A 22,245-nucleotide genomic window follows, 5' to 3' on the forward strand; every position below is an offset into this window, starting at 1 on the left:
TCTGACCGCCTCTGCCTCTCAAGTGCTGGGATTAAAGGCATGCGACACCACTGCCCAGCCGAGATTTGTTTTTCTCTGTCTTGAGTGTTTGCTCACAGGTGTGCAGGGCATGTCCACCCCGTGTGCACCTATCACCCGAGGAGGCCCAGGAGGGCTCTGGATCCCCTGGAGCTGGAGGTGCAAGCAAATGTGAGCCACCTGATGTGGGTGCTCATCCTCTTGTAACTCCCATCCTCCTTAGAACAGTACCTCTTGTAACAGATGATCCCTTAACAGAAGAAAAATCTCTCCAGCTCCAGCAATTTGATATTCTTAAAATGTTATGTATCAGTCAGGCAGTAGTGGCCCACACCTTTAATCCCTTTAATTTCAGCATTTGGGAGGCAGAGGCAGGTAGACCTCTGAGTTCAAGTCTAGCCTGTTCTACAGAGTGAGTTCCAGGACAGCCAGGATTGTTGTACAAAGAAACCCTGTCTTAAAAAAACCAAAATAAATAAATAATAAAGTTTGATGCCTACTTTATTAAGCATTATCCTAATGTCTTAGTATTCATTCTAACAACCTGTCCTTTCCTAACAGTAAAGACTATTAGAGTACCATTTATATTATAGTCAACATATTACACTTGGTCACATCTGATCTCCAATTACTTTTAACTAATTTTGAATGATGGGAAAAGGTAACCCAAAATATTTCCCAACTATGAAGATAGATACTAATCTGTTTACTTCAAAAAATAAGGAAATGGCCCTACTAATCTGAGATGTCAAAATGAAACTGCAAAGAGCACATTTTGGAATGCAGGAGGTAGCACACATGATGTATGTATCCTGAAAGGAAACAACACCCCTCTCAAAAAGCAACTCTTTTTTTCTTATTGTGCATTGCTGAACAGAATTTCCAACCTAAGTAAAAAGCTCAAGCCTCTAAATACAGCTAAAGTGGCTTGCTTATTGGTGTGACAATATTCACACAATTAATCAGAGATAAAATAAACCCCAAAGAAACCCAAGGAAATCCTGTTTTACAATGCAGCCCCAGGTCTGGGGTAAGACAACTGAAATGTTTATTTAGCACTACAGAATCAATCAAAGTTGCCGGTAGGTAGTCATGTACAACAGAGTTTGGTTGACAAATTATACTTACATATGTTTTCTTAGGCATAATCAGCAGCAACTGGAATAATTCAGATTTTTTTATGGGACTGTAAGGCTGAAAAACACCCAGAGTCAAATAGCTTTGTCTGCTACATGGAAGAAACAACCCTAGAGCAATGGTTTCCAGCAGGGGACTATGATTAGAGCAATAGAAAATGGCTTTGATTTGTTGACAAGAACAAAGAGTTCTACGGAGAACTGTCTCCTAACTCTTTTCTTTATATCCGCTATCTGTACTTTCTGGGTTATTTCTCTACTCAATCATATCTACCTGTTGGTCCTTCAGGTGCCAAATACCTTTACATCTCAAATTCTCTGAATACAATTTTTTTTTTAAACCAAAGTTCTCAGTATAAAATACATACTTGGAAAGTATGAAGGAAGACAGGGAAAGATAAAGAAACAAAGCCACTTTGCTCTGATCACTATCTAAAAAACGTAAGAGTTTTCTTGTGTTATAAATACTAACATGCTTTTGTAATAAGTAACACCTTTCTGATAAAAAATATTCCAAAGATTAAACTAAATCAATAGACTTTGCCAGGTGAAGGAATAAAAATAGGATTTACAAGTACCCCTTAAAATTCCACTTGCATTAAAAAAAAAAAAACAGTCTGCTCCAGAACATCTGAATTTGCTGGGGTTTAACTTTAGCCAACTCCAATCTTTACATTTATCATTTTACTAGAAAAACAAAGTTCAGAATATTTAAAGTTCATGAACTTCTAGGGTCAACCTTAAGGTAACTATTTTGTTTTCAATAAAACAGACTGCATTGGTTAATTGACCTGACCTCACTAGATAACCCTGAAACTGCTACAGAAGTCCCAGCTGTATACTCTTGTTAAGGTGGGGTGACAACTCTGTGTGCTTTGAACTTTTCATTCAAACTTGTTTGTAAGATGCAAAGGTTTTAACTATCCAGTAGAAGGTACATAATTTAAAACATTCTACAGAAATACATTACCAGTAATTTACAATTAAAAAAACAAAACAGCCACAAAAAAAGTCAAAGCTAAAAACAAGATTTTTACTATGAATCAGTGCTTCTATTACCCTTCTGAAAGAAGTGATATTTTAATGTGATGTAAAGGCAACATTGAAAGATCATTTTTAAATTAACCACCTAATTTATCCCTAAAATTACAAAGAATCAGTCTTGTACAGGTCAAGTTCAGTAAACTAACATGTTCTCTCAGCACAAAGCAGCACTAGAAAACAACAGGACAGATGGGAGTTGACTAGTTTTGTAGTGCCTGCTCCATCAATAACAGACATCAGACGGTATCCATCCCAGAGCACAGACACAATTTAAAGACTAGAGCAAGAATGCATCACACTCTTGGCTGAGAAATGTCCTTTGTCTCTGCAACTTTCTCATTTGAATGAAATAAATTTTTCAAAGTAAATCGGGTCATGTAAGTTGGCTGCTTAAATAACATCATGATGAGGTATGAAAGTTCTGAATATCCCTTACATTCAGCAGGATTCACCAGAGATGTGCAATAGCTTGTCAGGGGCATCTCCCAGATAGCTTTTATACTTTGGGGTTACAATGAATTCTAGAAGAGCAGTCTAAAGAGATTTAAAAGGGTATGCTCCCAACAGACGTGAGCAACTTTTCCTTCAGAATTCATTTTGAACAGAATTATCATCAAGAAAAGCTCTTCTCTGATAGTGTCCCAACATTGAGCCAAGATGGCCAACTAGCACCGAGAAGTCGCATTGAACTCATTTGCAGTTCTCTTGGCAATTAAGCTTTCTTTGATTTTCTCCCCTTCTAGTCCAAGCAAAAATGTGGATCAGTGAACACAGTACTGGAAGCGCCATTTGCAGATACATTACAGTCACCATTAAATAAACAGGAGGTGGGCACTGTTTTTACTTGGGGAGGTAGGGTACTAGTAGGAGATGAAATAAAACCAGGGAACACTGAGGTTATTAGAAAAAGATCACTGCCCTTTTAGTTTAGAGGTCATTTTGAGGAGACTGTTAGCTTTTAAAGATAAGGATGCTGCACTGCAGGATCATGTATGCAGCATGATACATTAGAATCGCGCTGCACTTGACTAAGGGAAAAAATCCCTAAGTAACATTTAAATACGTGTTATCTGCCAGTCACAAAGAAGAAAAGCACCTAGGGTGAACTCCAATTTACCAGGACCTTGATCAGGACCACAAAGCCTGAGTCTTGTAATGCAGTAACACAGCCTCTAGTCACACTGGTTTAGAGAAAGTAATGGGTTCTATGTTCTTCTGACTCTAACTGAATTTTAGAACATGGTTTTACTAAGGACTTTTATCTTCATACCAGTGTTAAAACTGAACTACTTCCAAGAGACATAAAACCAAAGAGAAGCAGAAGCCATACACATTAATCTGTGCTCCTCTCTTTCTGCTGTAAGGGAATCTGCCAAGCCAGTATCACATTTAAAAGTCAAATTGTTAATTCTTCAGCATTCCTGACAACTAGAAGCACATTCACTGAAGGCTGAAGGTGAGGGAGTGGATGGTTTAACTTTAATATCTGAAGAATGACTCCATTAGAGGAAAGAAAACCATCCTATCTCAATAAGGATTAATGCAAATTTGGCTAGAAAAAGCCACCGGGTACTCCAAGGGTTGGTTCACTGTGGAAGAACTCGAGAAGGTACTCTGATGTATGCACAAGTCTAAGTATCTCCCTTGTCCAAGTAGTTGTGTAAAATTCAAGATAAAGGTTTTAGTTTTATCTTTAATGTCATTTTCCCCACTTTACGGAATGAGGAAGAGTCCTCTTTTCCCCCACAAAAAAGGGAGCCACATTAATATGTGTATATCCCCATGACTCTAATATTAGTGCGGATCTCCAAAGCTTAGGGATTTTTCCATAAGAGAGTGGGCCATTCTGGTTACCCTTGTAATAAAAGGGTATTCCACCACAGAGAGCCAGAGGTTTTCCAGATGTGTGTAAAAGAGCAGGTGCGCAAGGCAAGCAAATGAGCGCAAACAGTATTATGGAAAACATTTGAGAAATTAGCTCCATGAGGACTGTGGGCTCCACAAGAGGACTTGACTGGGTAGCCTGGTCTGACACAGGAACAAGAAAGCAGAGGATTGCTTCAAAGCTGGAAACCTTCCATAGGAGCCTCACACTGCTGGAAGATGTACTGCTGCTGGCTAAGGTCAACCTGGGGTGTAATGCTGCTGTCCTCATCTTCGGTCCCAAAGTAATGCTCAATAAGATCAAAAGCCTTTTGATAGATCTCCTGGTTTTCATGACTCTGCAAAAACTCTATTTTATCCAGACCTAAAAAGAAGAATAAGAATCTTTTTGAAAATCCTAGTTAACTACATTTTCAAGTCTATTTCTTTGATATAAACATTCTCACATATCTTGTATGCTCATATAAAAATGATTACTACTATATCTGAATGCTAATATTATAAACCAACATCTTAGTAACAAGCTCTGTAACAGCCAGTATCACCCAGTACCTACTATATTCGTGTTTTTATATGCCTATGTCTATTTCCTAACTCCAAAGGCTGACCCAGTCTAAGTATCTCACCATATGCTTCTTCAATCAAAGCACAGTAAGGGTTAATGCCTGAGCCATTTCTTTTGGCTTCTTGCTCTCCAAGCCTCAGGATGTTCTCCAAGCCATTGAGGGCAACCTGTACAATCTTTGAGTCCATGACAGTGAGGAGATCACAAAGTGGCTTGATACAACCCAGTTCTACTAGGTACCTGGATAACAAACAACAATAAAACACAGTTTAGTCATACTTAACTTTGTTAGGTTTTTATCTGTGAGGCATCTTCAAGCTTGTTGTAGAAATAAAAATAAACTGTAACTATGGCACTTTAGGGAGGAAAGAGTTTATTTGTCTTAGAAATTCCGAAACCAAGGCAGGAACTCAAGCAGGGCAACAGACTACTTACCAGCCGACACTTGTTCAGCTACCTTTCTTACACTACCTCCCAGGACCAGCTGCCAGGATGACACCAGCCACAATAGGCTGGGCCCTCACCTACCAATCATTAATCAAGAAAATGCCACACAGGCTTGCCTACAAAACAGAGTAATGAAGGCATTTTCTCAACTAGCTTAGGTCAAGCTGACAGGAAAAATAACTAGCACAATAGGAGTGGGGGCACATGTCTTTATCTTACAATTTAGGAGGCTGAGGCAGGTGAATCTGGCAGCTGGAGGCCACACTAGTCTACCTATGGAGTTGCAGGCCAGCCAAGGCTAACAAAGTGAGATCCTGCCTCAAAATAATAACAATTTTACTACATTTATCGACTGACTGGTCGATTGATTAGGGGCATGTATGCCATAGTATGCAAGTGGAAGACAGACAAAATGTGTGAAAGCTGACACTGTACTTGCACAAAGTAAGTGCCTAGAACTCAAAAATCAGGTCATAAAGCTTGGCAGCAAATGCCTTTACCTGTTCAACCATCTTGGCAGCTCCAACTATATAGCTTTATCACCAAGTACAAACAACAGCCACTCCCCTACTCCCCCCCCCAAAAAAAAAGACCCACAACAGGGTTATCTAGTACATCTTTCCCCTTCCCTTCATAATTTTTGTACTGGGGAAAAAAATAGGAATTTTTCCCACTTGTATGAGTGATTCATCAAAATAGTAATGTTTTGGTTTTCCTTCTTTCTTTCAGTTTTTTAAGGCAGGATTTCTCTGGGTAGCCCTGACTGACCTTGACCCTTGAACGTGGTGACCTTGAGATCCATAAAAGCATGCACCACCACCCAGCTCTTTTTCCATTTTGCACATGGGAGGTATTCCAAAATGTGTTTTTATATGTATATGGGTACATGTAAGGGATATGGAGATAGCATGTATCCCAAATGAAAGTCGAGGCACAAGACTGGTGTTAGGAATATCCTTGATGATTCTTCAATATTATTGATGGAAGCAACCTACAGAACCTACTGATGTGGCAAGTCTCCCTTGCAAGCATGCCTAGGAGATGATCTCTGCCTTCTGAGACTAGTAATACAGCTGGACCACCAGACTTATGCAGCAATTACTTGGTGCAGAAGGACTTTAACCACTAAATCTCACCCAAAATAGTGTATATAGTTTTGATGAGTTAATGTTATCATTACTTCTCTATGTAGTCACACTTCTCAAGTACAAATATTGTGAACTAAGAATGAAACAAATAGAAGGACTCTACAGTTATATTTCTTTAAATTTCAGTTAAGACTTAACATGTAATCCAGATTAAGTATAATGAATAAGAGATATAAATTGCCGTACCATATTCTTACCAGTTATTTATGCAATTCCCTATTATTTAATTTTCTCAAATTGTACATGGAAAAAAACAGAAATAACTAATGTAGCTGAAACTTGAATATGTGAATAATGTCATTGTGGAACTTGGCACTAGTCTTTTCTTTCTATACTACTTTAAACTTAAATACATAGATAAATCTCTAGAAGGAAGAGAACATATAAAATCACTAACATTATATGGTAAAGAGGGAAACCACCACTGATGACATGGAGATTAAGAGAAAATTAAATCCACTGTTGATTACCAATTAAAATCAAAACACCTCACAGCAAACTAAGGATAGAGGGACTATGATAAGAGCCTTAACAAGAACTGGCCAGCCAACACATTTGAGAACAAAGATAGGGAATAAGGAAGGGTACCCTCTTAACTATTCCTACTGCATACCACATGTCATTTCAAACCATTTTTTAAAAGAAATAAAAAAGATATATAGACAAGAATAGAAGAAAACTATTTCATTATTTTATATGGGGGATGGGCAACAAAATCCAAAACAAAACAAGACTGGCCCAAACTGGTCTGAATAATAAGTTAAAAAAAAAAAAGTATGATATAAGGCATAATACAAACCTAATATATAAATTTAACTGTTTATATTCCAGTAATGAACAGTTAGACTCTGAAATGAAAAACATAATGTCACTATAGTAATACCAGAAAACAGTGTAAGTTTGGTAGGGCACACTGATGTACACCTTAAATCCCAGTACTTCAGAGGCAGAGAAAGACAGCTTGAGTTCCAGGCCAGGCAGGTATACACAGAAAACTGTCTTAAAAAAATAAACAAAACAAAAAATGAGAATGAAGGGCTGCAGCTATGACTCAGTAGTTAAGAATGATGCTGCCCTTCCAGAGAGCCCAAGTTCTGTTCCCAACACCCACATCAGTCAGCTCACAATTGCCTGTAACCCCAGCTCTAGGGAATATGAAGACCTCTTCTGGCCTTCATTAACACCTATGAACATGAGGCACACAGAGAAAGAGACACAGACACAGACACACAGACACACAGACACACACACACATCTTTTTTAAAAACTGCAAAGGAGATAGGGAAGATAAGTGTTAAAAATTAAATGTAGATGTTGCAGAGATGGCTCAGCAGTTAAGATCACTTGCTACTCTTATATCCCCAACATCCATGTCAGAGAGTAAAAAACTACCTCTAACTCCAATTCTCAGATCTGATTTGTCTAGCCTTCCAGACACTTGCATTTATATACACACATGCCCACAGTCATACACATATGAATTGGAATATTTTTAAAAATAAAACTTAAAAAGACTAAATGTATTTCTGAGTCTAATTCTAACGCTGAAAAAATTTCCCAAAGGGCTAGACTTAATCATTCATAGTCAAGAAGTAGATTTCTTAGTGATCAAGGGCATCAATCTTTTGTTTTAGATTACATATTGGGAGTGGGTGAGTGGGAAGAGGTTATACTTGTTTTCCTTTAATTTGTGAGACACTACCTAGGTAGTACTTACTTGATCTGCTCGGCTGACCCTCCAGAAGTTGCATTTGTGATGGCCCAAGCAGCTTCTTTTCTTGTCCGGAACTCAGCAGTTTGCAATATACTAATAAGAGCTGGGAACATGTTAGCATCTATCACAGTCTGAAATTGAAGAAAAAGTTAAAAGGACAAATAAATTACATTATATGTAAAAATACTACTAATGGTCACTATAAGTTGCTTTTACGTGTGTGTGTGTGTGTGAGAGAGAGAGAGAGAGAGAGAGAGAGAGAGAGAGAGAGAGAGAGAGAGAGAGAGAGAGAGAGAGCAGGTCTCACTATGTAGCTCTGATTAGCCTGGAATTTGCTATGTAGACCAGGTTGGCCCACAACTCAGAGTTCTAACTGCCTCTGACTCCCAAGTGCTGAAATTAAAAGCATAGCTTTTGAACTAATTTGACAAATGTTTGTTTTTACCATTGACATTTTAAAACTTTCATTTCATTCATTACTGCATGAGTATTATATATGTATGTGGGAATGCATAGACACAGCATTGGTTTTCTCCTTCCACCATGGGTTCTGAGGATCAAATCAGGTCTTTTGGCTCTCAGGAAATGCTCTTACCTACTGGGCCAGCCTGTAAACCCTGTTATCTCCTTAAGAGACTTAAACCTCGTACCATAGATAATACTCTTATGGAGTTTGTGGTCTTATGTCTCATCAGGGCAGAAGAGATGGTTCAATGGAGAAAAGCTCTTGCCACACAAGACTGGCAAAGAGTTATAATCCATAGAAGCTATTGGATATGTCAGAGTGGTGGCAAGCTGAAAATGAAAATGATAGCATGTGCCTACCTTTGCATGACACAAACACGAACAATAAATAAATAAAGGTGACATATATTTAATGCCCTGGGCCAGGAAATGATGCATGCCTTTAATCACAACACTCGAGAGGGAGAGGCAAACAGATCTCTGTGAGTTTGATGCTAACCTGGTCTACACAGTGAGTTTCAAAGGTCAGCCAGTGCTACACACTGAAACCCTGTCTCAAAAACCCCAAGGTGTCTTATTAATGGCATACTGTTCCTCAGTCCCACTTATATATCATCACTAGTCTTCCTCATATACCTTCTTCAAGCTTGAAACTAGCCCAGGAACCTAACACAGGTTAGTACAATTTCCTCTATCCAAAAGAAATAGGGCTGGAGAGATGGCTCAGAGGTAAAGAGCACTGACTGCTCTTCTAGAGGTCCTGGGTTCAATTCCCAGCAACCATGTGTTGGCTCACAACCATCTATAATGAGATCTGGTGCCCTCTTCTGGCCTGCAGGCATACATGCAGGCAGAACATTGTATAGATAATAAATAAAATCAAAATAGAGACAGAGAGGGAGAGGGGGAGGGGGAGAGACAGAGGGAGAGACAGAGGGAGGGAGGGAGGGAGGGAGGAGGGAGGAGAGAGAGAGAGAGAGAGAGAGAGAGAGAAGAGAGAGAGAGAGAGAGAGAGAGAGAGAGAGAGAGAGAGAGAGAGAAATTCTCCAAAGGGGCATAGTTAAAGAAAACATCCTCCTGGGCCTGATGGCATACATGTTTAATCCTGGCACTCAAGAGGTAAAGATCTCTTTGAGTTCTAAGGACAGTCTAGTCTAAACAGTATGTTTCAGGCCAGCTGGGGTTACAACAAAATGAGGTCCTGTCTCAAACAACAAAAAAGGCCTTCAATAGTCCATGAAAAATTTACACAACCCAACACATGGGTTCACTGGAAAATATAATTTAATACGAAGTAAAGCCAACTTATTTAGCATATAGTCCACCAAAACATTCTGAAAACACAAAGGTTTTTTTTTTTTGATCTTTGGTAAAATCAGCAAACTTAAAAGGTAAAAAGAAAATACATCGTCTAAGTATCAAAAACTAACATTAGAAGAAAATAATCTTAGACTGATATATTGACACTGGTCGTTGGTAGTTTTAGAAGAAATAAGGAAGGCTGTATTTTAAAGGCTGACCAAAATAACTTCACCTATTACTGAAAGGATAGAAAAGGGGTTGGAGAAGACAGCTCAGGTGTTTACTGCTCTTTCAGAGGATCCAGGTTCAATACCCAGCACTTACAGAAGGCTCACAACTGCCTATAACTCCAATTCTAGGAGATCCAATACCCTCCTCCTCTGGTCTCCAAGGGCACCGCATGCACATAATACACACAGTTAAACAGGCACATACACATAAATAAAAATAAATAAAATCTTCTGAAAATGTATCTCACACACAGGGATAAAAAGGCATTACCTGGATCTGTGCCCTATTTCCAGCTGTAATATTAGATATTGTCCAACATGCTTCCTTTTTGATAGATTCCTTTGGGCTACTCAGCAAATGCAATAAACTCTGAAGAGCTGAGCAGTTCAAAATTACCTGAAAGAAAAAAAAAAATTTAAGTTTTACTTACGGTATAGTTTCAAATATCATTTGGTTTTGGATTTTTGTTGGTTTTTCTGTTGAGGAAAGGTCTTATACAGCACAGGCTGGACTCAGTGCATCCTGGAAGATGAGCTTGAAATCCTGGATCATCTTCTGTCCACCTCCCAAGAGGTAGTAATAAGTGCATTTTTCACTCAACTTATTTTTGTCTCAAAAACAGAGAAACCCTGTCTCAAAAACAAAACAAACAAAAAAACCTAAAACAAACTTATTTTACTACAAATGTAGAAGAAAAACTCTGGAATTCTAAAAAAAAAAAAAAAATAGCTTTATTCATGGGGAAGATGTATGTGTTTGGACTTGAGCATACCATAGTACACATGAAATCAGAGAAAAATTTGCTGGAGTTGGTTCTCTCCTTCCACCATGTGTCCTAGGAATCAAACTTAGGCTATCAGGCTTGGTGACAAGTGCTTTTACCATTTGGGACAACGTTTCAGTCCTTTAAAAACTATTTAGTACTAGTCTGAAATACATTAAAGACTATGAATCTGGTTTCACTGTGTACATTCACAAGCACTGGGATGTGTGGTGGTACATAATCAAGCACTTGGGAGTCAAACATGAGAAGATCTTGAATATAAGCACAGTTTGATAGATTCAGTCATACTCTGCTCTTGAGAAAACAAACAGAACAAAACCCATAATACACAACTACAATGACATTAGTATTAAAAAATATACTATGGTCTGGAGAGATGGTGGCTCAGTGGTTAAGAGCGCTTGATGCTCTTGCAGAGGACCCAGGTTCAATTCCAGCACCCACATAGTGGTTCACAACCATCCTCAACTCCAGTTCTAGGGGATCTGATGCCTTCCTCTGGTCGTCATAGGCACCCAGCTTACATGTTGTACACATATACACATGCACACAAAAGACTCACACATAAAATAAAATGAATAAATCTTTAAAAGCCAACTACAAATAGGGGCCAAGTATGGTGGCACACGACTTTAATCCCAGCACTTGGAAGGCAGAGGCAGGCGGATCTCTGTGAGTTGGAGGCCAGCTTGGTCTACAGAGTGAGTTCCAGGATAGCCACAGCTGTCACACAGGAAACCTTGTCTCAAAAAAAATGAAACACACACACACACACACACACACACACACACACACACACACACACACACACACACACACACACACACACACACAACCACACACGGGGGGGGGGGGGGGGGGGGCGCGGCCCCCGCACGGGACTGGAAACACAGCTCAGCAGTTAAGAGCACTGGCTCATCTTCCAGAGGACCCCACCAGGCAGCTCACAACTGTTCATTACTCCAATTTTAGGCAGATCTCCAAACCCTCACACAGATATATATGCAGGCAAAACACCAATGCACATGAAATAAAAATAAATTTAAGAAAATACATGAAATATATGTTAAAAAACTAGAATAAGCTGGACGTTGGTGGCGCACGCCTTTAATCCCAGCACTCAGGAGGCAGAAGCAGGCAGATCTCTGTGAGTTCGAGACCACCCTGGTCTATAGGAGCTAGTTCCAGGACAGCCTCCAAAGCCACAGAGAAATCCTGTCTGGAAAAACCAAAAAAAAAAAAAAACCACACACACAAAAAACACTAGAGTAAATGTTTATCTTAATTATGTAAATTAAAAAGAAAAAATTAAAAATTCTTCACAATAAAATAAATGAAAACTAAAACAAAGCCACGTGTTACCTACTAAACTACAAGCTAAAAGTGTTGTTTATTTAAGGAGGAGGACGAGAAGGAGGGGGAGGACGAGGAGGACGAGGAGGAGGCGGCAGAGATTTAGTTCCCCCAGTTCTGGAGGCTGGAAAATCCAGTTACAGCACCAATACCTGGTGTAAGAGACCTTCTTACTGCATCTCCAATGTGGCAAAAGGCTGAAGAGCCAGTGGGGACAAATATTCTGCCCTTATATGACAGAAAATCAAAAAAGTAAATAGAACTTTCTAAAAACAATTTTGTCACAAATGTTAAGAGTTTATTTTATAAACTTTCATTATTAAAAAAAATTGCAAATAATATAAACATCATACACCAAAAGCAACCAGATTTGAAGTCTATACATCTTAGTGAACCTCTATACAGTTAGGGCAGCCATTCTGAAGCTGTGGAGCTTCATGGCGGATTTTATACTTTCACTACTGAATAAATTATTTGCTCATCCACCACCAGAAATCCATGACAAAATTAGAACTTGAAAAACAACTAGCTTTGAACCTTCTTTCACAACTCCTGTCTGAAAAACTAGATAACCCAGAAAAGTAATTTTTAAATGTGTATCATTAACCAAAATTAAGTCCTAAAGCTATATAACAGACCCATTATGAGCAATCAGACTGAAACTGTTATTAAAAGCCTGTCTTCAAAGCTGGTGGTGGTGGCACATGCCTTTAATTCCAGCATTCGGGAGGCAGAGGTAGGTAGATCTCTGAGTTTGAGGCCAGCCTGGTCTAAAGTAAGTCTCAGGACAGCCAGGACTATTACAAAGAGAAACCCTGTCATGAAAAACCAAAAATTGAATAAAATATATATTTATATCCTCTCTTCAAAGAAAAAAACCCCAGGACCAGAAAAACTCATAGCTGATTACTCTCCAACCTTCAGAAGACCTTATACAAATTCTTTATTTGTTCCATAAAACAGAAAGGAACACTACCATATTCATTCTATGAAGCCAGTATTATCTTGACACCAAAACCAGAACGCACCCTAAGAACAAGAGCAGTGACTAGGAGTAAGGCTATTATTATGAAAAGTTTATACTCCCAAAATAAGTAGGATCCAAAAAAGAATGGAACTAAAATCTAAGTTAGGAATTCTTCAGGCTCTCTGTATAACACTACAGAAACTGTTTCTGAGAGGAAAATACACTATGTTAAGAGGTCACTTGTGGCGATACTGAGACTTTATACTTGGTGTTTTGGAGCTGTTTCTCATGAGTCTGCTCCCTGAGACTGTGATGTGAGTGCTACTCAACTCCTGGAAGGAGATTATGTAGTGATGTGTGGAACTTCCTGAAAATTGGATTCCAATGAAGCAGTTTCCCAAATGTCAATGATACAGCCATAAGACACCCATATTCCTGTAAGTAACCCCAACAAACCCACTGTTTCCCCATGCCCGACTTGGGAAGAATCCTTTCTTTGGTCTGTTTTTACCTTATCTGTGGTGATTATGTGTTTCTATGCATCTCCTGGGGGAAAGGCTATACAGGGAAGAATAAATTGAGAGGAATAATGATTTGAGACAAACAGGAAGGTAAATCAAGTAGATATGGTGTAAAAAATAACCTCTCGTGTGTAAGAAGACAGGGATGAAAACAAAAGAATTTATCCATGGATCTAACAATCAGAAGCAGCAGTAAGACTTGATGAGCTATGCAAACTAAGCCAAGAAGAACCTGATATTACTGCAGAGTTTCAAGCCTGGGATTACAGAGAACAGTTACTAATTGAAAGGAAAGAAACTTATAATCACAAGTTGCCTTTTCAGTAAGCAGATAAATTGTGAGACAAAAAGGAAACAGCTAACAGACTACTTGGATACAGGAGACTTAGAATAGGTTCAGAACATTTTTGCTAGAGATGCAGCTCAATGGCAGAGCTCTTGCTGTAGCACGAGAGGACCAATTCTACCCACATAAAACAAAATAGCAAAAATAATTCACCCATTCCACCAAACACCTCCTAAAAAAAAAAAAAAAAAAAAAAAAAGCCTCACAGGCCAAGAACTCAAAACCTTCCTGCTTCTGATTCCCAAGTGCTAGGATCATAGGCATGCACTCAAGAGGCATGCACAACCCCACCTAGCAATAATATTTGAGTCTCTATGTGCTATATCAGGACCTATTAGATTATAGAGGCACAGACATAAATAAAGCTAACACTGTATACCTCTAAAATTATACAATCGAGTATGGCTTAAATATGAAATTTCCTTATAGGTTCATGTTTTGAATACTTGGGTCTCTCGCTGGTAGCACTATTTTAGAACGCTGTAGAAAGTTTGACAGGTGGGAACTAGCTGGAGGAAGCAGTTCATGGAGTTGTGTTTAAAGATTATACCAAGTCTTGTCTGCTTTTCTTTCTACGGGACATGGAAAAGCTCCTCTGCTACAGTTTCAGAACCATAATGTTTGGCTTGTAACAGGCCCCAAGCACAGAACCAAGTGACTACAGGTAGAACTATCTGAAGCTATAAGTCACATAAACTTTTTTGTTCCTCCTCTTCATACTTTTTTTTTTTTTTTTTTTTTTTTTTGAGACAGGGTTATTCTATGTAGCCCTGGCTGTCCTCAGAGGACACCTGTCTCTGCCTCCCAAGTGCTGGGATTAAAACAACCACCACTTTCAGCCCAAAAAGGGAAGGCATTCTTCCGTGATGAGAAATGTAATATAACTATAAAGTATAGTATAGTATAGTAACAACACAGTACAATGAATGCTCTTGTAAAGATTACCACCTAGGACAGGCTCCAAAACAAATACAAAGAAACCCTGTCTTAAAAAAAAAAAATAAAAAAAAAAGACAAAAAAAAATAAAAAAAAAAGATTACCACCTAAATTAAAGAGTTTGAGGGTCAAAAGAAGCTTTACAAAGGAAACAATGCTAATATAAATGATACTATAAAAAGCACAAAGAATAAATCATTACCAACAAGAGTATAGATATGGGGAAAATGGTGGCTATGGCAGGGATGGGGATGAAAGAAAACAAGTCTGTGTAAAAACACAGAGGTAAAAGTGGTCAGGCAAAATTCAATGACCACACAGGGCAAGATCAAAAAGCATAGGTGGAACAGGGGAGATGGTGAAAACTTTTTGTTGTGTGGAGCCAGGAGTTCAACTCAGGACCTCACATATGCTAGGCACGCAATTTTATCACTGAGTTGTATCTCAGCCCTACAAAGTTGCCTCCCAACTAAGAAAATACATTAACATGGTTCAAAATTCAAGACATGGGCTGGTAAGATGGCAGTGTGTACAGGCATTTGTTACGTAAGTCTGGAAACCTGATTTTGATCTTTATAAGTCATTTTAATGAAAGGATAAAATCAACTCCAAAGATGTCCTCTGACTTCCAGGAGCTATGACATATACATGTATATACAGACATACAGTATTTTAAAAATTCAAAATGCATAAAGGTAATGTGCTATATATAATGTATATAAAATATATTTACATAATGTATATAAAAATTCAAACTATATAGGTTAGACTCCTTTCTCTTCCATTCTGTACCTATATTCCAACCAAGTTCTCTTCAGATAATCAATGATATTAATTTTGTATGTGCTGTCCCAGAGAAATTTTATACAAATACAATCAAATATATATTCTCTTTTCTATTGTCTAAGTTGTCTACACTAAGTAATGCAAGGGATGAGTAGCGATGGAGTAACAAGAAACAGTGACTGCCAAGAGCAGAATCAAGTTAGTACCTGCATTACTGGCAGGAGCAAATATTAGAGCCAAATACTAAGACTGGAAAGTAAAACAGGAGGAGATAAAAAGGGAGAAATGAGTTCCCTTGTAGACAGAATAAACTCGAATTAAAAACATTAAATTGTAAGACACTTGAGAACACAAATCTATAACTTCCTTCATTTTAGCGATTAGAAAAGTAAAACTATTGGATACCTTGCTGAAAATTGAAGCTGACTGAGATAACTAAAACCTAACTCAATTCTTAAAGGCCATGTACATAAGGGTTATGAATCCAGAAATGAGGCTGAAGATTGCTCCCTAGAGCATGCCCACAAACAAATGACAACAGGAAAAGGAGCTTCCTAAGAAGAAATAGAGACAAAGAGCCAGAGTATTCCATTATCATGGAAGCCTAGAAAGCTGATTTTAGGACATCATCATTGATGCATCAGAGACATCTGGAAGGGAAAAAAGGCTAAAACAATTCCCTGTGGATAACCTGCCTTGTTAGTCAAAGCAGAATGGACACTGGAAACTATAACGGAAGATACTTCCTTACAAAAACTCAGCATACACAAAAGGAAGCTACCAGAAAGAACACTGCTAGAAAGCCCACCTGGTGCTCTTAAGATCCACTACAAATAAAAGCAGACTTAGGAAAAACTTATTTCTTAAGGGAACCTACAATTGCTACAAGTCACAGGACAACAAAGAGATACTGAAGATACTGAGACAAGCAAACACAAGCAAAACAGTGTCAGTCAACCGTAACAATACAGAATTCAATATAACAGAACTGTGTTCACGGAGTTCAACCCTTTAGAAAAAGGTTAGCACATGTTCATACCTGTGTCTGAATATCATCCCCTGTGACAATGTTTCCCACAGCTCGCAAAGCAGGAGACACCACTTTATAATCATTATGCCTGCAGCCATTAAAAGAGAGAGAGAGAGATATGTTAGACCCAACAGTTCTATCCAGAATCTTTTTTTAAGGGATGAAATCCCAAATAAGGGAGATGTGATTCAATTATAGAGTGGAAAGGTAATTTTTTCACTATGGCTATTTAGGGAACTTACCATGGTGGCAGAATTGATCATTACCTAGAAAAGCAATCTTTCCCTTTATTTTCAAAGTAGATTCTTTCCTAGTAATTTTTCCCAGGCACTCCAGCACTGAATTCCACATTTTTCTCTTATTCTTTACTACAGCCTCTCTTCTCTTTTCTTGGTCTCCTGGAACTACTGAGATGATTGGGAAGTGCAGATGACATCTATACACTGCTCATATTCTAAAACTATGTCAACAATTCAGCTAACTTCAAAACCAAAGTGACAATCATCTCTCAAACATTTTTCTGTTTCACTAACCTACAAGGCTGTCTTTATGGTTTAAAAAAAACAAAACAAAAACAAAAACAAAAACAAAAGCTTTCCACAAAGCCTGTTGAATATATGTGAAAACAGACAGTAAGCACAGATTTCAGGGTAAATAAAGCGATACCCTTATGATTTTCCTCTGAGACCCTATTCTCTTCCTTCACATTTAAGATCAATGATTAAAATGAAACATGTAGTAAACTTAATAACTAAAGGACAAAAGCAACTATTTCCCAGATCCTGATTCTTTGGACCCCAGTAGCACCATGCTGCCTTTAACTTGTACCAGTACCACACTGCTGGTCTGCAACCAATCTATAATCAGCCCCAGTAATGTTATACTTACCAATGTCACATCATGTTTGAGACACTATCTCTATAACTTGTTTGTGTATCAATTAATTTCATGTGGCTTATAACTGTACTACTTGCCATCATATTGTGGCTATATTTTCTTCTAAGTATTAGCTAAACATTTGATTAATATAGTCTCAAATTATTTATGCCATAGGTAAATTTTCCATGTTGTTACCAAAAGCATTTCAAAAGTAGGATTCAAAGTCTGATACTACTCTTTTTTTTTTTTTTCTAAAAAGAAAGTAAGAAATGGCCATTTACCACAGAAATTTGCCTTTGGTTTCCAGTACCTGACTTTAGGTTTTCCAGTGTGGGGTAGAACAACAGAGATAGAATTTATTACATAGGCAAAGCTTTCCAAATAATTCGGCTAACAGACTTGTAATGGCACAGGAATAAAATAGATTCTTCATTAAGTCTCAAAAAAGCAAACCAAAAAATGGCATCAATATAAATAAGACACAATCAGTCAACAGATAATAAATCAGTAAAATATGTAACCAAAGTACTAGAAATATGGAAAATAGTAAAGTGTGTAAGTTAGCACCAGCTGTAAGCTTGACACAACCTAAGAGTAACCTGAGTAAGTCTCAATTGAGGGACTGCCCAAATCAGACTGGACTGTGGCCGTGAGAGACTGTCTTAGCTGATGACTAATATAAGAGGGCAGGGCCCAGTCCACTGTGAACAACACCAACCCTAGTGATAAGCTGGCTGAGCATGGGCTGAGGAGCAAGACAGAGAATAAGTCAGTAAGTGGCATTCATCCAGTTTCTACTTCAGTTGCTGCCTTGGCTTCCCTCAGTAACAGAATGTGAACTGGAAGTGAAAGTCAAATATTGAAATCCCTTCCTTCTCTAAGTTGTTTTTGGTGTGGTTTATCACAGATACACTTTCTTAAAGATCATCTTACATCAGAAGCTCCACAAGTCTCCTACATACTCCTGCATCGATGACTGCCTGAATTTTATCATTGGGTCCATCTGACAGGTATGACAGGGCCCAGCAGGCATCAGCTAGTACATCAGTGTCACTGACAAACAGCAACCAAGAAAGGACACTCAGACAGGGAGAAACCTAGAAAAGAAAAGATGATTAGAAAGAAATTCAATAGAAACAAACTGAAGTGAGATTAAGACTCTCAAGATGCCTATCAGGCAGACACTCGATGAGTTACAAAGCAGTTTACACTTCAAGTGTCTGAAGGACTTTTCAATCTCTGGCAATTCGGTCAGTACTTATTCAGTTTACTGACCTAAGGTAGTCAGAACCCAAGGAAAATGATTTCAGGAAGAAAAATGTTATTCATTCATCCTTAAATTAGAACTCTTTGTTATGGTACACACTTAGAGAAAAGGAGGTAAAGGAACTTTCATAAATACTACATCTGGAAAATTCTTTTGCAGAACTTTCTTATTGACAAAAACTGCCATGGTTCTAAGAGTGATTCAGAGCTTTGTACTGGCAAATTACCCTAAATTAAAAAAAAGAAAAACACTAAAAGCATTGTCTCTACAAACACACTTTCGTTTCCTACACTCCCCTGACAATTTCCCACAAGCAGAGTGTTTACCTTAGCAAATTCTGGAGGAGGACTCTTCCCTCTACAAAGATTAGATAAAGCCCATACTGCATTCCGGGTCATGGTCAAGCGGTTTTGCTTTGAAAATAACCTACAGGTATAATAAACCCACAGTAAATTATGAAAGGTATTAATTCTCTATAAAGAAAATATGTAATACTGTTGATGCAGAGATGTTTTAACCTTTCTCCATAATACATTAATTCCTTTCCTAAATTATTCATTCTTTGAAGATAAACTTCATCAATTCTAATAGATTATTTCAGAATTTCATTAAGAGACATCACCCTAACAATGTAACAAGAAAATACTTGGAATCACATTAACACTAGGAAACACAAACTGACTTCCCAAGATGTAATACTTCTCACATATTCATTATTCAGGAAGAGAAAGGAGACTTACTGCAGAAGAGGGGGAAGGATATTGCAGTCTAAGACATAGTCTCTGCACATGGTACTATCTCCAGCAATGTTGCCAAGAGCCCAGACTGCCTGTGAAAGAGTTATTCATCAATAAAGTTGCATACTTTCATTCCCTCTTAATTCTTTAAAAAGAGATGCCAGCATTATCAGAGTAACACTTTATAAAAATCAAGATTTACACAAGGACTACTATTAATATTCTAAAAATCATTCATCAGGGAGTCAAACCAGCTATAGGATCAGAGTTAGAAAATATGATTATGTACAATAAACAAAAGGAAATGTCATAAGTAATATCTTATACAGTCCTTTGTACAGAATAAGCATTTAAATGGCTTAATTGGTGGATTAAAAATGTACTTAAGGCTGCTTATAATAGGAAACTTTAAGCAGATAACTGAAATAATATAGACACATTTATTAAGCTTGTGAAGGTAGTGAATGCAATTTCATAACAATGCTTCACAGGTGTATACATCTAAGTATGGTAGTTTATTATGTTCTAATTCTCTCAAAACTACAAATGAAAATCATATTCACTTAGTAGTGATTTATCCTTATAAACTTATTAAGGCTGGCAGTAACAAAGTTTGTTTTCTGAACAAATGACAAAGACTTTTAATAGTAGCCAACAGAGATTCACATTAGAAAGGGCCCTTTTATAAGTATTATGTCCATTACTTAAAAACAAAACAAAAAAAACCCAGCTAAAATCTGGAAGAACCTCATGGTTGGAAGGGAAATTCTAGATTTTTACTATTTAAACATGCTATGAATCATTGTGAGTATGTAATCAAATTCAAGCTGGGTATAACTATGTGAAAGGTGTGTTCTCCTATATTTTTGTTGAGATTTTACCTGCTCCTGGACATCTTCAAACTCTGAGCTAAGCAACTCGATGAAGATAGGCACAGCTCCTGCTTGAATCACAATCCTGGTCTGAAGGGAATTTCCTGAAGCAATATTTGTCAGGACCCAAGCTGATTCAAACTACAAAGACAAAAGCAAGTTTCATTATCTTATTAAAATTTAGAAGGTTGTTTACATAAAGCAATATGATGTTTTGTACTTTAAAAGGAGTCTGGGATCATTATTGACTTATTATAAATACCATTATTAATTCAAAAATAATTTCCAGAATTCCTCAGTCTATAAAGTGCCTAAAATTTCAGGATGAAGTATAGTTACCATGAAGCCATAGGGGGAAAAGTGTGTTTCATAAGTTGGTAAGGAATGATTTCCAACAACAAAAAATTTTTGTTTTTCAAGACAGGGTTTCTCTGTATAGCCCTGGCTGACCCGTTACTCACTCTGTAGACCAGGCTGGCCTTGAACTCACAGAGATCCATCCCCCTGCCTCTACCTCCCAAGTGTTGAAATTTAAAGTGTGCAACATCACTACTCAAGTGATCTCCAAAACTTTTAATCAAAGAAATAAAATGACAAATAATGTACTTCAATACAGTAACATACCATTTCATTAATTAAAAGGTTAAAAAGGAAGTAAGTACATTAATACACGTATTGTACAGCTTATCTCTAGACAGAGTGACAAGAAATCATCAATATTTATTGCCTATATGAACAGACCTAGATGATTAGGAAATGTGAGAAAAACTACTCTAATGAACAGTCTACGTTCCTTTGGGCCTTGTACTGTTGTACTGTTTTTATGATCTAATAAATAATTTCTATGGGATGGACAAAGTGAAATAGAAAGAGAACATTAGCATAAAATGTACTTTACACAGTTAAAATCAAAAAGAGCAAATGATTCTGTAAGTAAGTTAAGCAGGTAAAAACAATTTAACAGGAATCTACTCAATAGCAATGTCTGCTTCATATATATGAGCATCTAATAGATGAGAAGGCTTCAAACCCAAGTCCAAAGATAAGTTTCTTTTTTTTTTTCTTTAAAATAAATTGGCCCCCTTGGAGACAGAGTCTCACTAAGTGGTCTTTACTGTCCTGGAGTTATCTATATAGACCAGGCTGGCCCTGAAATCATGGATATGCCTTCCATATGCATCCTAAGAGGAGGGATAAAAGACAATTGAACTATGCCCAGCCAGAGGTAATTTTCTTGACAAAAAAAAAAAAAAAGAGGAGGAAGATGAAGAGGTGGTGGCAAAGGTAAATTGCATCAAAGTAGATCTAGTATTACAGCATTGGCAAGCAAAAAAATATGAAGAAAATAATGGCCAACAAAAACTATATAGCATATTATCCATTTTAACTTTGAGCTTTAGCTTAACATTAACAATCCAAGAATGAAAGTTTATATCCCTATATTCAGTCAAGACCCCTGCATTTTAGGTTAATTCCTCCCACCATTCTCTATCCTTTAAATAATGTATGCAGTCAAAAAAAAAAAAAAAAAAAAGAAGTCACATTTCTGTTTAGTAGTATAACTTTAAATGAGAGATGAATTACATGTCATCAAAAACATAATTGTAGTTGCCTTTAATCCCAGCACTCGGGAGGCAGAGGCAGGTGGATCTCTGTGAGTTGAGACCAGCCTTGTCTACAAGAGCTAGTTCCAGGACAGCCTCCAAAGCCACAGAGAAACCCTGTCTCGAAAAACAAACCAACAAAAAAAGAAGCAACAGTAAGGCTGAAGAGATGTCTCAGAGGTTAAAAGCACTGGCTGCTCTTCCAGAG

At 37.7% G+C, this 22,245-nt stretch overlaps 1 protein-coding gene across 1 annotated transcript in view; it reads right to left on the reverse strand.

The window, feature by feature from the left end:
* Positions 1-1,042: 1,042 nt before the first annotated feature.
* LOC100765686 (importin subunit alpha-5) overlaps positions 1,043-22,245 on the reverse strand; it is a 56,519-nt gene continuing 35,316 nt past the window's right edge. The window contains exons 6-14 of the mRNA XM_027412758.2: positions 20,443-20,574; positions 19,565-19,653; positions 19,151-19,250; positions 18,491-18,654; positions 16,688-16,766; positions 10,225-10,350; positions 7,960-8,087; positions 4,709-4,887; positions 1,043-4,446 (exon numbers count right to left, since the gene is read on the reverse strand). Of these exons, the coding sequence (XP_027268559.1) occupies positions 4,259-4,446; positions 4,709-4,887; positions 7,960-8,087; positions 10,225-10,350; positions 16,688-16,766; positions 18,491-18,654; positions 19,151-19,250; positions 19,565-19,653; positions 20,443-20,574 (1,185 nt within the window). The 3' untranslated portion in view covers positions 1,043-4,258. The remainder of the gene's footprint in view (positions 4,447-4,708; positions 4,888-7,959; positions 8,088-10,224; positions 10,351-16,687; positions 16,767-18,490; positions 18,655-19,150; positions 19,251-19,564; positions 19,654-20,442; positions 20,575-22,245) is intronic.

The sequence above is a fragment of the Cricetulus griseus genome, chromosome 4 (genome assembly GCF_003668045.3).
Source record: "Cricetulus griseus strain 17A/GY chromosome 4, alternate assembly CriGri-PICRH-1.0, whole genome shotgun sequence".
Lineage (NCBI taxonomy): Eukaryota > Metazoa > Chordata > Mammalia > Rodentia > Cricetidae > Cricetulus > Cricetulus griseus.